Consider the following 14,956-nt stretch of genomic DNA (forward strand, 5'->3'; position numbering starts at 1 on the left):
TTTATTAAACGAGGTGTGACTCAAAATAGCGATTGAATGACTGATATTTATAGTTTGTAGATCATGCAGCCGGCGCAGTAAAGTGGAAGATGTGTTTGGCGTGATCTGTTGCTATTTTCAGACCAGCGCAACTGAAATTTTCACATTTTGCGCTACGTTGTTTCAAGAGTTCACACTTAGCTTATGACTTACAAAAGCTCATTTGGCATGCTGTCCCGGGAGAGAGCCCTGAGCTCAAGGCATTCCTCGAGTCCAGGGCTCCCTCCCTTTGTGGGGCGAGGGGAGATTGAGCTCAGAGCTAAGGCCAAGGTGAACTTCCTGAGAGCGAGACGACTAGTAAAAGAGACTTAGGTTTAAGAGGTCTATAATGCAGAGCACTTTTTAGGCTTTGGGAGAGAACTGAAACCCTGGGGGGGGGGGGCCACGCAGAGATACCGGAAGCTCAAGTAGGGAGCCAGAGCTATTGAAATTCCTGCTGGTTGCTGGGCCGCTGAGCCACCTATTTTGGATAAAGGTGGAAGAAGGGGGAAGAAGGGGGATTCTTCAAGACGAAGATAGTTGTAAGTGGAAAAGGAGGAGATATATATAGGAACTAGGGATCCTTGATTGGAGGATCGTGATTAGCTAATAATTGTTGGCGTGTGGTTATTTTAACGAACTGAAATAAACCGCACCATTGACCTATTAAAAGCTGCTCTAAAGTCCAGTGCAGGTCCAAATGATAATGCTGCATTCACACCAGATGCGGAAGAAGCACCAAGCACAAATGATTTACATGTTACGAATGATGCAATTCGTGCGAATGAAGTTGAATGTTTTGTCACGTTAGCCAATCAGGAGCTTTCTCTTGTTGGGGCTTGCTTATGATATGCAGATCGTGCAGATTCACACTCTACAACAGCAGCAAGATCCGACCCTTCCTATCTGAACATGCAGCTCAACTCCTTGTTCAAGCTCTTGTTCTCTCCAGACTGGACAATTGCAACTCTCCTCTAGCCGGGCTCCCAGCTAACTCTAAACCTCTACAGTTTGTTAACATGGTGCGGTTTATTTCAGTTCGTCAAAATAGCCACACGCCAACAATGTGCCTTAACACACCTCCTTTATACACCAGCACACCCACGAGTCCACAAAGTAGCGCAAATGGATTTGCTATTTAAACAACGTAGTGCAAAATGTGAAAATTTCAGTTGCGCTGGTCTGAAAATAGCAACAGATCATGCCAAACACATCTTCCACTTTACTGCACCGGCTGCATGATCTACAAACTATAAATATCAGTCATTCAATCGGTATTTTGAGTCACACCTCGTTTAATGAAACAATATCTAACATATCTTCCTCACTGACCTTTTATGAGAGTAAATGAATCCAACGAGTGGTCTTTAATGAACCTAAAAGAGCACATGTTACTCCGCTGCTCATCCGTTTGCACTGGCTGCCAGTTGCTGCTCGCATCAAATTCAAAGCTCTGATGTTTGCTTACAAAGCGACTTCTGGCTTTGCTCCTTCTTATCTGCTCTCACTTCTGCAGATGTATGTGCCCTTCAGAAACTTGTGTTCTGTGAATGAACGTCGCCTCGTGGTTCCATCCCAAAGAGGGAAGAAAACACTTTCACGAACTCTCGCGTTGGTGGAATGAACTCCCTAACTGCATCAGAACGGCAGAGTCACTCGCTGTCTTCAAGAAACCACTAAAAGCTCAACTATTTAGTCTCCACTTTCCTTAATTGTTGCTCTTATAGTTGTGTAAATTGCTTCCTTGTCCTCATTTGTAAGTCGCTTTGGATAAAAGCGTCTGCTAAAAGACTAAATGTAAATGACGTATCGCCTGTTGTTGGTGTCCCGGGGGGAAATCCTCCAGCCGACACCGACAACAGTTGATCAGACTGGGCTAGGCTCAGTTGGAAGCACTGCTGAAAGCCTCCTTGCATTCATCCTTGTATGTATCTTGTACTGCTGCACATATTAAATGTCTCTAAAGTGCCTTGAGATGCTACTTTTGAAGGCGCTATTTAAAAATGAAGCTTATTATGTTATTATTATTATATGCATGTGTGAAATGCTTTTAAGTGTACCACAGATGTCATTGGGATGTTAACTCTAGTTCTGAGTAAATGACTAGTTTTTGGGTACAAATTAGTACCCTAAGGACTCACAGTGGAAAAAATAATGCAGGAAATCCTGTGAACATGTCCTTCCTATGTTAAACATCACTTGAGATTTATTTGAAAAAGAATAAAAGTTTCACAGGAAGCCGAATAATTTAGCTTTCACTTGTATATAACACACCATTACTGAACGCTTAAATATTTTTGTAAGTATAATCAGATGAGCAATACGTTCATCAGGGTCGTTCCACATCACATTTATTTCTGTCACATTATAGATGCTTCTGAAGGTTACTCTCGAACCCCCTGAAGCACAGCTCAACAAACACAACAGCGAGAGTGTCTGAATCCTCTGTGGAGAACTGCTGAGTTACATAACGGAGTTTGATACTTCCTCAAAACAAGCAGTTTATTCATAAAGCCTGATTACTCCGGCCACTAATCCCGGATCACACAGAGACTGCGCAACGGTTACTTCATGTTTGTCTGGCTTAATTAAGATTTTGGACCATGAAACAAAAAGTGTGCATTTGTGCAATAAGCAGATGAATTGCAGTCCACGCCGGGACCAGTGTTGTCCCGGGTGTTTTTCCTGATTTCAATGTGTTTGGTGGCCCTGTTATGAAATACTTTCCGAAACTCAAACATGTGACGTTTATTTTTTCAGAGGGAAATTAAGGAAAGTTTAGAAAAGTCTCCATTTTCTTCTTATTTTATATAATTTATATATTTTTTATTCATTAGTGTGTGTGTGTGTTATCTGCAGTATGTGATGCCATCTATAGTCTCCCGTTGGAAGCATACCAGGCTCATTCTGACAACGTAGTCCCGCGGACGTTTCTGGTGAATTATGTAGTCGGAGGTTCGTATGGCTGCATTTCATTTTTTAAGCGAATACTACGGGGCGGTATGACATCGTTCTTTTTGGCGCTTATACCGTCTGACTGCTTACCTCCGCGTGGAGGGTTTTCCCGCCGCAACCGGTTTGTCCAGTTAGCTCGTCGTGTACGTTGGCGGACTTAAGATGCACAACCGGGTTCGAGTCCAGGGTAGAGTGGTTTCAGAAATCAGGTAAGACCAAAACACAATCCAAAAAATAAGTTCATAACAGGGTGAGAATGTGGTAAAAACCGAAAACGTGGTAAAAATCAGACGAGGGCTTTTCTTTTTCTGGACAGCTTTTTTAAATTGTTAGCTGGGTTTAGGGAAGTAAGCAGGCGGGCAGGTCAATCGGTAAAATTGGTTGGGTTTTAGGAAGGAGGAAGGTGGGTCAGCTGATTGGCCGGTCGCCCAGTCAATCATTCAGTCAGTCAGACAGACGGTCATTCAACAGCGGCCTCTAGTGGGTTTCCACAAGAACAGCATGTGTGCGAACGGCACTCGTGAGAGACATTTGAGATGCGAAAAAGCGCACACGGCGGCCTCTCGCGGATTCGGCAACACAAAAACTGCAAAAATTACCAACCCAGGCTCATTCTGGAAACGTAGCCCTGCGGATGTTTCTGGAGACTGCGTTTTACGTGGCTGGAGGTATGTATGGCTGCATTTCGTTTTTTCGTTTTTCGTTTTTGTGACGCTGCTCCTTTTCTTCGCACTCGCCGGCTGGGCTGACAGCTCGCCTCATTGTGGAGGGCTTTCCCGCTGCAACTGGTTTGTCCGGTTAGCTCAACGTGTTATGTCAGCGGAGCGAAGGCCCGGAGGAGGAGGAGCAGGCTACGGGGTACAGCCGGGTTCGAGTCTAGGGAAGAGCGGTTCCAGTAATCAGATAACACAAAAAACAGAATCCAAAAAATAAAGCGCACAAGTTCGTAACGGGCGAGAATGCGGCAAAGCACTATTGGTTGGGTTTAGGGAAGGGGTTATTGTGGTTAATCGGTGCTTTTGAAAACACTATTGGTTGGGTTTGGACCACAAGGTGGTTGAGTGGGATCAGTCGGTCAGTCAGTCAGTTGACAGCAGCCTCTGGTGTATTTACACGAGAACAGCAGGCACGAATGGCACTGACGAGAGAAATTTGAGATCTGAAAAGGCGTACACAGCAGCCTCTGGTGGACTCGCGAAAACAAAAACTGCAAAAAACGTAGCTCCTGGGATGTATTTGGCAGAAATGTTTACAGAGGTTTGTTTCTACAATGAACAATTGAAGTCGGCCTCAAAATCTCTTGCATCTTATTTTAACTTTAGGAAATGTTCAAAAAGATACTCGTGTTCATATCACACCGATATGACTGTGGACACTATATAACACACCGTCCTGCCAGCTTACAAAAGTTCATAGGTTCCCTTTAAAGGTCTTATCTTTCTGTTTCTAATGACGTTATAATGATGAACTCATTTGAACAAATATAACTTTAATAAAACTGCTTGAATGTCTTATCTTTTTATTCCTGAATTTAGTCCTGTTCGATGATCAAACTCTTATTTTAATGACTTTAACTATTTAAAATAACTTTTTTGTTGTTGAAATGCACCACAAAATTATTGGTTAAACGCACTGAGAAAAGGATAAAATTGTTTTCGAAAGGTATGCTCATTTATGCCAAGCATTGCATTTAGAGACAAAACCGAGATGCCTTTTTAACAAGAAATCTTGGAGATTTGAGAAAGAAAAACATCCTGTTTTCTCCCCCACACACTGTCCCCTCAGAGAGTTTCCAGTCATGCTGTAGAGTAATAATAATAATAATAATGTCAGCCGGTTTCCTGTCTCCTCCTTCTGAGAAACAGCGGCTCATGGGGGGCCAAGGAAGGGGCTCCATCTCTTAAAACCCTCCAGCGCTCCGTCCAGCAGCCCAGTGCCCCGTCCCGGATTACAGTGTGGAGATGTGCTCTACAGGATTTGCCAGGTCTCTGGGTTTCGCCCTGGTCCCTCTCGCCACCTGCTGCATTGTAGCAAACGTCCTGCTGTTTTTTCCTGATGGACAGCTGAACTACGTTCAGGAGCAGCACGTGACCCAATATGTCTGGTTCTTCATGGGAATCGGAGGTGGTGGTCTGGCTGTGAGTAGAAGATATTTGTGCACTCAAATAATTACGTTTGCTTGTTCAAGCTACTTATTTAATATGAGCAACAACAACACAGTTCTAGATTCCTAATAAACAGCTCAATTGTTTTATCTTCAGTCCACTTTAATTTCTAAAAACTAACAAGGTTTAATTCCTTCATGTTGTCTCGACGCAAATTGAACGCAGCATGTTTTACAGTGAGGACATGTGGAGTGTAGTGTTTGGTTGGATTAATGCAGTCTGCTCATGTGAAAAGAACTGCACTGTTAAAAGATCTCCAACAAATATAGAGAAGTATTTTACAGATTATTAAGTCTAGATCGGATATGTGACCGGCCGGGAGTGTGATATGCACATTAATAGAGCAGCATTTTTGATGATACTCTATAACAATAATGAATATTTTTACAGTACTTTAACGGTTGGGTTGTTGGGGTTGGCGTTAAAAAAATATAATTTATCAGGTAATTTAATAGATAACATAAATAATTCTTGTTAACTTCCGGCGCAACCCATATCCCATCTAGCAACAACCATAATACTGAACTCGGTCTGCCTATTAAAAATCCTCTAGGCTATTTATACAGAAAATGAATGCAGGATAAATATGACCACTCTTATTATATTAAAAGAAATTGGGAATTAGAGTTAAACACTAAAATAAAGGATGAAATGTGAGAACAAATATGCACAAATTGTCATAAGAGTATAAGCGGTCAAATCTGGAAGGAATTCAACTGGAAGATGGAGATGAGGTTCATCCGAGATCTATTAGCGGTCGCCAAATTCAATAGCTCTATACATTAATCACAATGCTGGAGAGATTGCGGAGAAGTGGGGGACTACTGTATGCTCACATATTTTGGGAATGTCTTTAAAAGGGAGATTAGGATATGACATACCAATGCACCCAGTATTTTTATTTATTTTTTTTTTTGTTTTGGTTTGATGGCTTCCCCGCTGATCAGTTCAGTAAGTCTCATCTATTTGCACTGCATATATTATTAATAACGGCTAGAAGGACTTTGACAGAATGCACACAGAGGCGTAAATAGATATACAGTTGAAGTCTTATTCTTTTCCCCAATTTCTGTGTAACGGAGAGCAGATTTCTTCAACACATTTCTAATCATAATAGTGTTAATAACTCATCTCTAATAACTGATTTATTTCCTCTTTGTCATGATGACAGTAAATAATATTAGACTAGATATTCTTCAAGACACTTCTATACAGCTTAAAGTGACATTTACAGGCTTAATTAGGGTCATTAGGCAGGTTAGGGTAATTAGGCAAGTCATTGTATAGCGATGTTTTGTTCTGTGTAGACTATCGGGCAAATATAGCTTAAAGGAGCTAATAATATTGCCCTTAAAATGGTGTTTAAAAAATTAAAAACTGCTTTCATTCTAGATGAAATAAAACAAATAAGACTTTCTCCAGAAGAAAAAATATTATCAGACATACTGTGAAAATTTCCTGAATCTGTTCAACATCATTTTGGAAATATTTAAAAAGGAAAACAAAAATCAAAAGGGGGGTGAATAATTCTGACTTCAACTGTATACATTTGAGAAAATGACTCCAGATTTGCTGGACTTTTACCAAAAGACCAACAGAAATAAATATTATATATCAACATTAGAAGTAACATAAATCTCTAATGTTCACTACGGTTGATAAATAAAATACTAAAAACAATGTAAAATGTTTTTTTTTTTAGAATTTTCAGCAAAAAATTAGCTGTCATGCAAATAATTCTGAGACCGTGAATTTACTCTTGTTCACTGTGTATGTATATATATATATATATATATAAATGAGTGAGGTTGCAGATAAACATGCAGATTTTTATTGTAGCCATGTAGACACTTGTTAATGTAACAAATATAGATATTTATTGCTATTGTATTATGGAGTAACCCTTTTATCTATACTCTTATTATTTAATGACATACTCTCACTTTATTTGGTACTCCTGCTCGTTAATGCAAATTTCTAATCAACCAATCACATGGCAGCAGCTCAATGCATTTAGGCATGTAGACCTGGTCAGGAGGATCTGCTGCAGGTCAGAGTGAGCATCAGAATGAGGAAGAAAGGGGATTTAAGTGACTTTGAACGTGGCATGGTTGTTGCTGCCAGACGGGCTGCTCTGAGTATTTCAGAAACTGCTGATCTACTGAGATTTTCACGCACAACCATCTCTAGGGTTTACAGAGAATGCTCCGACAAAGAGGAAATATCCAGTGAGCGGCAGTTCTGTGGGCGCAAATGCCTTGTTGATGAGGCCAGAGGTCAGAGGAGAATGGCCAGACTGGTTCCAGCTGATAGAAAGTCAACAGTAACTCAAATAAGCACTCGTTACAACCGAGCTCTGCAGAAGAGCATCTCTGAACACACAACACGTCCAACCTTGAGGCGGATGGGCTACAGCAGCAGAAGAGCACACCGGGTGCCGCTCCTGTCAGCTAAGAACAGGAAACTGAGGCTACAATTCACACAGACTCACCAAAACTTCCAAAACTTTGCCATCAGCCTGATTTTCATTATCGAACAAAATGTGGCGTCCCCATATCATAGGGGTACACCGTCAATCTGACGTCATTTTGATGTCTTGTGCCTGCTGGGTGTTTAAGGCCATTTCGGTCATCATACAGTAAACATCCGCCATCTTCTCATCAGTGACATCATCTAAACAGTCTCTGGGTCAGTGTGTGTAAAGATTTTGGACATCTTGGACACTTTTAATGCTTCCAAACAGTTTGCTGCGATTATAAGTCTTTATAGCAGGACTATCAGTCATTTACAACAGAGCCATCAGTCTTCAGGGTAGAGCTACCAGTCTTTAGAGCGGGACTATTGGTCATTAAGAGCAAGACTATCAGTCATTTAGGGTGGAGTTATCAGTCTTTAGAGCATGACTATATGTCTTTAAGGCAGGGCTATCAATAATTTAGGGTGGGGCTAACAGTCTTTTGGGTGGAGCTAACAGTCTTTAGGGCGGAGCTATCAGTCATTTAGAGCAGGGCTATTTGTTTTCTGGGCGGAGCTTTCAGTCTTTAAAGCAGGGCTATTAATCTTTATGGCAGAACTATCAGTCATTTAGGGTGGGGCTATCGGTATTTAGGGTGGAGCTATCAGTCTTTAGGGTGGAGCTATCGGTTTAATAGTCTTTAGAGTAGGACTATCAGTCATTTAGGGAGGAGCTATCAGTCTTTAGAGGAGGACTATTAGTCATTAAGGGTGGAGCTATCAGTCTTTAGGGTGGAGCTATCGGTTAATTAGTCTTTAGAGTAGGACTATCAGTCATTTAAGGCAGGGCTATTAGTCTTTAGGGTGGAGCTATCTGTCATTTAAGGCAGGGCTATCAGTCTTTAGAGCAGGACTATTAGTCATAAAGGGTGGAGCCATCAGTTTAGGGTGGAGTTATCAGTCTTTAGGGTGGAGCTATCAGTTAATTAGTCTTTAGAGTAGGACTATCAGTCATTTAGGGTGGAGCTATCAGTCTTTAGGGTGGAGCTATCAGTCATTTAAGGCAGGGCTATTAGTCTTTAGGGTGGAGCTATCGGTCTTTAAAGTAGGACTATCAATCCCTAAGGGGCAGAGTTATCAGTCTTTAGGGTGGAGTTATCTGCCTATCAGTCTTTAGAGCAGGACTTTTAGTCATTAAGGGTGGAGCTATCAGTCTTTAGGGTGGAGTTATCAGTCTTTAGGGTGGAGCTATCAGTTAATTAGTCTTTAGAGTAGGACTATCAGTCATTTAGGGTGGAGCTATCAGTCTTTAGGGTGGAGCTATCGGTCTTTAGGGTGGAGCTATCGGTCTATCAGTCTTTAGAGCAGGACTATCAGTCATTTAAGTCAGGGCTATTAGCTTTTAGAGCAGGACTATCAATCGCTCAGGGCGGAGCTATCAGTCTTTAGGGTGGAGTTATCTGCCTATCAATCTTTAGAGCAGGACTATCAGTCATTTAGGGTGAGGCTATCCGTTTTTAGGGTGGAGCTATCAGTATTTAGGGTGGAGCTATCAGTCTATCAGTCTTTAGAGCCGGGCTATCAGTCTTTAAATTGGAGCTATCAGTCTTTAGAACGAGATTATCAGTCATTTAGGGCGGAGCTATCGGTCTTTAGGTTGAGGCTATAAGTCATTTAGGATAGAGATATCATCAGTCTTAGACTAATCAGTCTTAAAGACTTTTGAGTGGAGCTGTTATTAATTTAGGGTTAAATGCAATTACTCAGGTTGCGCTCTATTGAAATCTCCAGATGCTGATTCCAGCCTGTGTGTTCCTGGGAATGGGGAAGTGTGTGTATTCCTGTGGGACAGAGAGCTGTGCGGTGAGTGTTGGGATATGCTACATATTCTACATCCATTATTCTACATATTCTTTATTGACACATTCACTCAGCATGTGTGTGTGTGTGTGTGTGTGTGTGTGTGTGTGTGTGTGTGTGTGTGTGTGTGTGTGTGTGTGTGTGTGTGTGTGTGTGCGTGTGTGTGTGTGTGTGTAGATGTGTGGCTCTGTGATAGCAGCTCTGATAGGATTAGCCGGATCTGGATACTGCTTCCTGATCTCCGGTCTGGCGCTACTGAGAGGCCCGTTCTGCTTCACTAGACTGGGATGGTTGTATCCTTTCGAGCAAGATGAGGGACGGTAAGAGCTATTTCCTGTAGTGATGGTGACTTCATATGTCAAAAGTCCTCGGCGCTGAACTACAGAAAGGTCTAGACTTGTTAATATTATCAATATAAAAACTATAAGTTGGCTATCATATCTTAACTACAGATAGCATGGGTGTATTATATAAAGACGATTGACATTCAAGATGCAATGATTAAAACAATCCATGACTGTACGCTTTACCAAGTCAACTCTGTGTGGTTTATTTACAGAAATTCATGAAGGATATAAAAACCTGCCATGTGAAACAACACACTGATCTCAGTTTCAATACGAACAGAGGCTGTGAGGGGCTGTAGAGGAAATAAAAATTAAAAACTGTAGCACAATATTGGAAAAATGTAGCACGCTATTAAAAAATAGCACACGATATTGGAAAAATCTAAAAATCTAGCACAATCTTAATAAAACAACAAACCTAGCATAATATTAAAAGAATATAGCAGGATATTGGAAAAATAAAAATATCCAACTCAATATAGGTTACAATATAAAAATCTAGCACAATATTGGAAAAATCTAGTAGGATATGGTAAATATGTAAAAATCTACCATGATATTGGAAAAATAATGCCCAATACTGGAAAAACTAATCACTATATTGGAAAAATAGCACACGATATTGAAAAAAAAATCTTAAAATCTAGCATGAAATTGAAAAAATCTAGCATAATATTGAAAAAAAAATCGACAAATCTAGCAAAAATTCGCACAATATTGGAAAAATCGAGCACATTATTAAAAATATCTAGCTTAATATTGGAAAAATCTAGCCTGAAATTGGAAAAATCTAGCACAAATTAAAAAAATGTTTCATGATATTGGAAAAAAATTGACAAATATAGCGCAATATTGGAAAAATCTAGCACAATATTAGAAAAATCTAGCACTATATTGAAAAATTGGAGCATGATAGTGGAAATATCAACAAATCTAGCCTGAAATTGAAAAAAAATCTAGCACAAAATTGCAAAAATGTAGCATGATATTGGTAAAAAAAAAAAAATCTATCACGATATTGCAAAAAATTTGTATTGAAACCAGCAAGACCAGCTTTGATACCAGCTCAACCCTAAAGACCGTAAGCCCCACTCTAAATGACTGATTGTCCCACTCTAAAGGCTGATAGCTCCACCCTAAATACTGTAAGCATACTGATAGCCCCGCCCTAAAGACTGATAGCTCCACCATAAAGACTGCAAGCCCTGCCCAAAAAATCTAGCACCATATTGGATAATTAAGCAGGGTATTGGAAAAATAAAAAAATAGTGCACAATATTAGAAAAATCTAGTTCAATAGTGAAAAATAATGCACAGTATTGGAAATTTCTAGCTCGATAGTGAAAAATAGTGCACAAAATTGGAAAAATCTAGCGCAATAGTGAAAAATAGAGCACAATATTGGAAAAGTCAAGCTCAATATTAAAAAATAGTGCACAATATTGGAAAAATCAAGCTCAATATTAAAAAATAGTGCACAATATTGGAAAAATCAAGCTCAATAGTGAAAAATAGTGCACAATATTGGAAAAATCTAGCTCAATAGTGAAAAATAGTGCACAATACTGGAAAAATCAAGCTCGATTGTGAAAAATAGTGCACAATATTGGAAAAATCTTGCTCGATTGTGAAAAATAGTGCACAATATTGGAAAAATCAAGCTCGATTGTGAAAAATAGTGCACAATATTGGAAAAATCTTGCTCGATTGTGAAAAATAGAGCACAATATTGGAAAAATCAAGCTCAATAGTGAAAAATAGTGCACAATATTGGAAAAATCAAGCTTGAAAGTGAAAAATAGAGCACAATACTGGAAAAATCAAGCTTGATTGTGAAAAATAGTGCACAATATTGGAAAAATCTTGCTCGATTGTGAAAAATAGTGCACAATATTGGAAAAATCAAGCTCGATTGTGAAAAATAGTGCACAATATTGGAAAAATCTTGCTCGATTGTGAAAAATAGAGCACAATATTGGAAAAATCTAGTTCTATAGTGAAAAATAGTGCACAATACTGGAAAAATCAAGCTTGATATTGGAAAAAATTCTTTCAATATTGGAAAAATCTAGCCTGATATTGGAAACATCCAGCACAATATTGGAAAAATCTAGTATTAAAACCAACATCAAAACATATCTTAACAGCATAGTCAGTTTTTTTAGCAGGAGACAGAGAAGTTAAGAAGATAAGAAACGTTCTGTAATAAACTGTAACCCCTAAGCTCTGTTTCAACTCAATTCTTTTCGTTTGTCCAGGTATCTGTTTGCCCGAGAGCGATGGTCTGAATGCATTCAGCCGAACCACATCGTGGAGTGGAACGTGACGCTGCTGTCCATCCTGTTGGGCCTCAGCACCCTGGAGTTCCTCATCTGTTTCCTGCAGTTCATCAGCGGACTGGTTAATGCAGTGTGCCGACCGTGCTGCTACAAACAGGAGTACAGCCTAAACGCTTGAGGAGAGACCACCGCTCTGCTTCAGTCAATCAGAAACACCACTGCTGACCTGCGGGAGAAACACTGAGCCAATCTATCCCACGCTTCACAACACGCTGGGTCCAGACGGCACAATATTTGTGTCTGTTGCCATAGTTACTTCCTAGTGACTTTGACCTGCTGATGTTGTGTCTACGTTGCTTCCAAACCATCAATATAGAAACGAGAGCGTAAACATCATAAAGCTATTCCACCATTGCATTGAGGACCCTTTTCACAAGACTGTTATAATGCCTTTAACTATAAGAATGTTTTCGGATTTCAAAAAATTTGTCTCAGGCGAGCAAATCACAGGTAAAATCACACAGGACGATTCACACAGAACTCATTTTTCCTTTCCGATGAGCTACTTTTCTGCTGTTTTTCAATGTAAACACATGCTTGACGGACGTGTTTGATTGTTGCATTCATGTCTTTTGAAAAAAATCTAGCACAAAATTGCAAAAATTTATCACGATATTGCAAAAAATTTGTATTGAAACCAGCAAGACCAGCTTTGATACCAGCTCAACCCTAAAGACCGTAAGCCCCACTCTAAATGACTGATTGTCCCACTCTAAAGGCTGATAGCTCCACCCTAAATACTGTAAGCATACTGATAGCCCCGCCCTAAAGACTGATAGCTCCACCATAAAGACTGCAAGCCCTGCCCAAAAAATCTAGCACCATATTGGAAAATTAAGCAGGGTATTGGAAAAATAAAAAAATAGTGCACGATATTAGAAAAATCTAGTTCAATAGTGAAAAATAATGCACAGTATTGGAAATTTCTAGCTCGATAGAGAAAAATAGTGCACAAAATTGGAAAAATCTAGCGCAATAGTGTAAAATAGAGCACAATATTGGAAAAATCAAGCTTGAAAGTGCATTCAGCCGAACCACATTGTGGAGTGGAACGTGACGCTGCTGTCCATCCTGTTGGGCCTCAGCACCCTGGAGTTCCTCATCTGTTTCCTGCAGTTCATCAGCGGACTGGTTAATGCAGTGTGCCGACCGTGCTGCTACAAACAGGAGTACAGCCTAAACGCTTGAGGAGAGACCACCGCTCTGCTTCAGTCAATCAGAAACACCACTGCTGACCTGCGGGAGAAACACTGAGCCAATCTATCCCACACTTCACAACACGCTGGGTCCAGACGGCACAATATTGCAAACATTGTCTTGCATTATTTAAAGTGCCGAATACGTGAGCGCAGTGTTTTTTAGCTGGCATTTGAAGCTAGCTTTCACACAGTGCGGCACATTACTGTCAGTCCCACAGCAATTGGCCAATCAGAAGAGTTCAGAGGCGGGACAACCGCTTCAAACTTCTGTTGATTGTAGAAAGTTAGCATAACGACTGTTTTATTCACTGCTACATCATGGTGGAGGAGGCGCTCATTGTGTTCAGGTCTGCAGTGCATGCTTTCTGTTTAGAACAAACATTGGTAACACTTTAGTTTAGGTCACAATTCGCGGTGTTAACGAACTACTAACCAGCATTGCTAGCGTAATAAACAACTGATAAGCTTTTTTTATTTATTTTTTTATTTACTTTATTTATTTATACAGGGACATTGTACAACATGACAGAGTTAGCTATAAAGCTAATTTACATCTGTAGTCCCTGGGCAGGAAGTAACAAATTTAACACTTATAACAAATACAATATACACTTACAGTACAATAAATACAACACATCATTGTCAATAAAATGAAGTCAAATCAGTGGCTGCATATTTGATTTTGTTTTAGCCAGATTTTAAGAACAGTTTTAAAATGATTAAAAGTGCTGCTCTCTCTGATATACACTGGTATTTTATTCCATCTTTCTGCTGCTTTAACTGAAAAAACTGATTGTCCAAAAGCAGTTCTCTTAAGTTTAACTGAACAATCACCTCTGACAGATGACCTAGTCTGTCTTATATTGTCCTTGCCGACAATCACACATTGTTTGAGGGGTGGTGGTGCAAGACCATGAAATATTTTATACATTAAACACACATCAGCATAAAATAAGAAACTGTCAAATGTTAGTAATTTTTGTTGTGCAATACAGTTACAATGATGATAGCTCCTTGGCTTTTTAGCTAAAACTATAACAGTTTGTTTATATATAACATACAATGGTTTTAATGTTGTAATGTTCGTATGCGACCAGCTTGTAGCACAATAAGATAAATGAGGTAAAATCATTGTATTTATAAAAAGTTTAGCAGCAACCATAGGTAACTGATGCCTAATGTTTCTCTAGATCCTCAGGCTTGCTCTAGCACTTTTGGAAACCTTCTTAATGTGTTTTTTAAAATTTAAATTGGAGTCAATAACTATACCTAAATATTTAAAATGATCAACAATATTTATTACTTCTCCATTAACTAAAATATGCTCCTCATTTTTCTTAATTGAAAAAAACATTCACACAGTTTTACTTACATTGAGGGTAAGACATGAACGATATAACCAATCTGAAACCTCTTTGAGTGCAGCAGTAAGTTTTTTAGCAGCATGTTCTTTGGTTTTAGCGTGAGTATATACTACCGTGTCGTCGGCATACATTTGAACCTGAACTTCTGGACACACTGTAGGCAGATCTTTAATGTATAAACTAAACAAAATCGGTCCAAGAATTGATCCTTGTGGAACTCCAAAATTACAATTGATGTATGGTGATAGTAAGTAA

The 14,956-nt window shown here is 39.6% G+C and overlaps 2 protein-coding genes across 4 annotated transcripts in view; one reads left to right on the top strand and one right to left on the bottom strand.

Annotated features, from left to right (window-relative positions):
• The window catches only part of mark1 (MAP/microtubule affinity-regulating kinase 1), a 426,664-nt gene that overhangs the window by 138,837 nt on the left and 272,871 nt on the right, over positions 1 to 14,956 (bottom strand). The gene's annotated exons all lie outside the window — the stretch shown is intronic.
• On the top strand, positions 4,891 to 13,870 carry tm4sf1 (transmembrane 4 L six family member 1). Of its 2 annotated transcripts, NM_001045022.2 has the most exon segments (5): positions 4,891 to 5,111; positions 9,384 to 9,455; positions 9,630 to 9,772; positions 12,058 to 12,704; positions 13,452 to 13,870. In NM_001045022.2, coding segments are annotated over 4 exon segments (591 nt in total). In that variant the 5' UTR covers positions 4,891 to 4,934; the 3' UTR covers positions 12,257 to 12,704; positions 13,452 to 13,870.

The sequence above is a fragment of the Danio rerio genome, chromosome 22 (assembly GCF_052040795.2).
Source record: "Danio rerio strain M-AB ecotype USA chromosome 22, GRCz13ab, whole genome shotgun sequence".
NCBI classification, from domain to species: domain Eukaryota; kingdom Metazoa; phylum Chordata; class Actinopteri; order Cypriniformes; family Danionidae; genus Danio; species Danio rerio.

Coding starts and splice junctions, on each gene's coding strand:
- tm4sf1 (XM_087302998.1), top strand. CDS start 4,935: ATGTGCTCTACAGGATTTGCCAGGTCTCTGGGTTTCGCCCTGGTCCCT. Junction 5,112..9,383: donor TCGGAGGTGGTGGTCTGGCT/GTGAGTAGAAGA, acceptor TGAAATCTCCAG/ATGCTGATTCCAGCCTGTGT. Junction 9,456..9,629: donor GTGGGACAGAGAGCTGTGCG/GTGAGTGTTGGG, acceptor GTGTGTGTGTAG/ATGTGTGGCTCTGTGATAGC.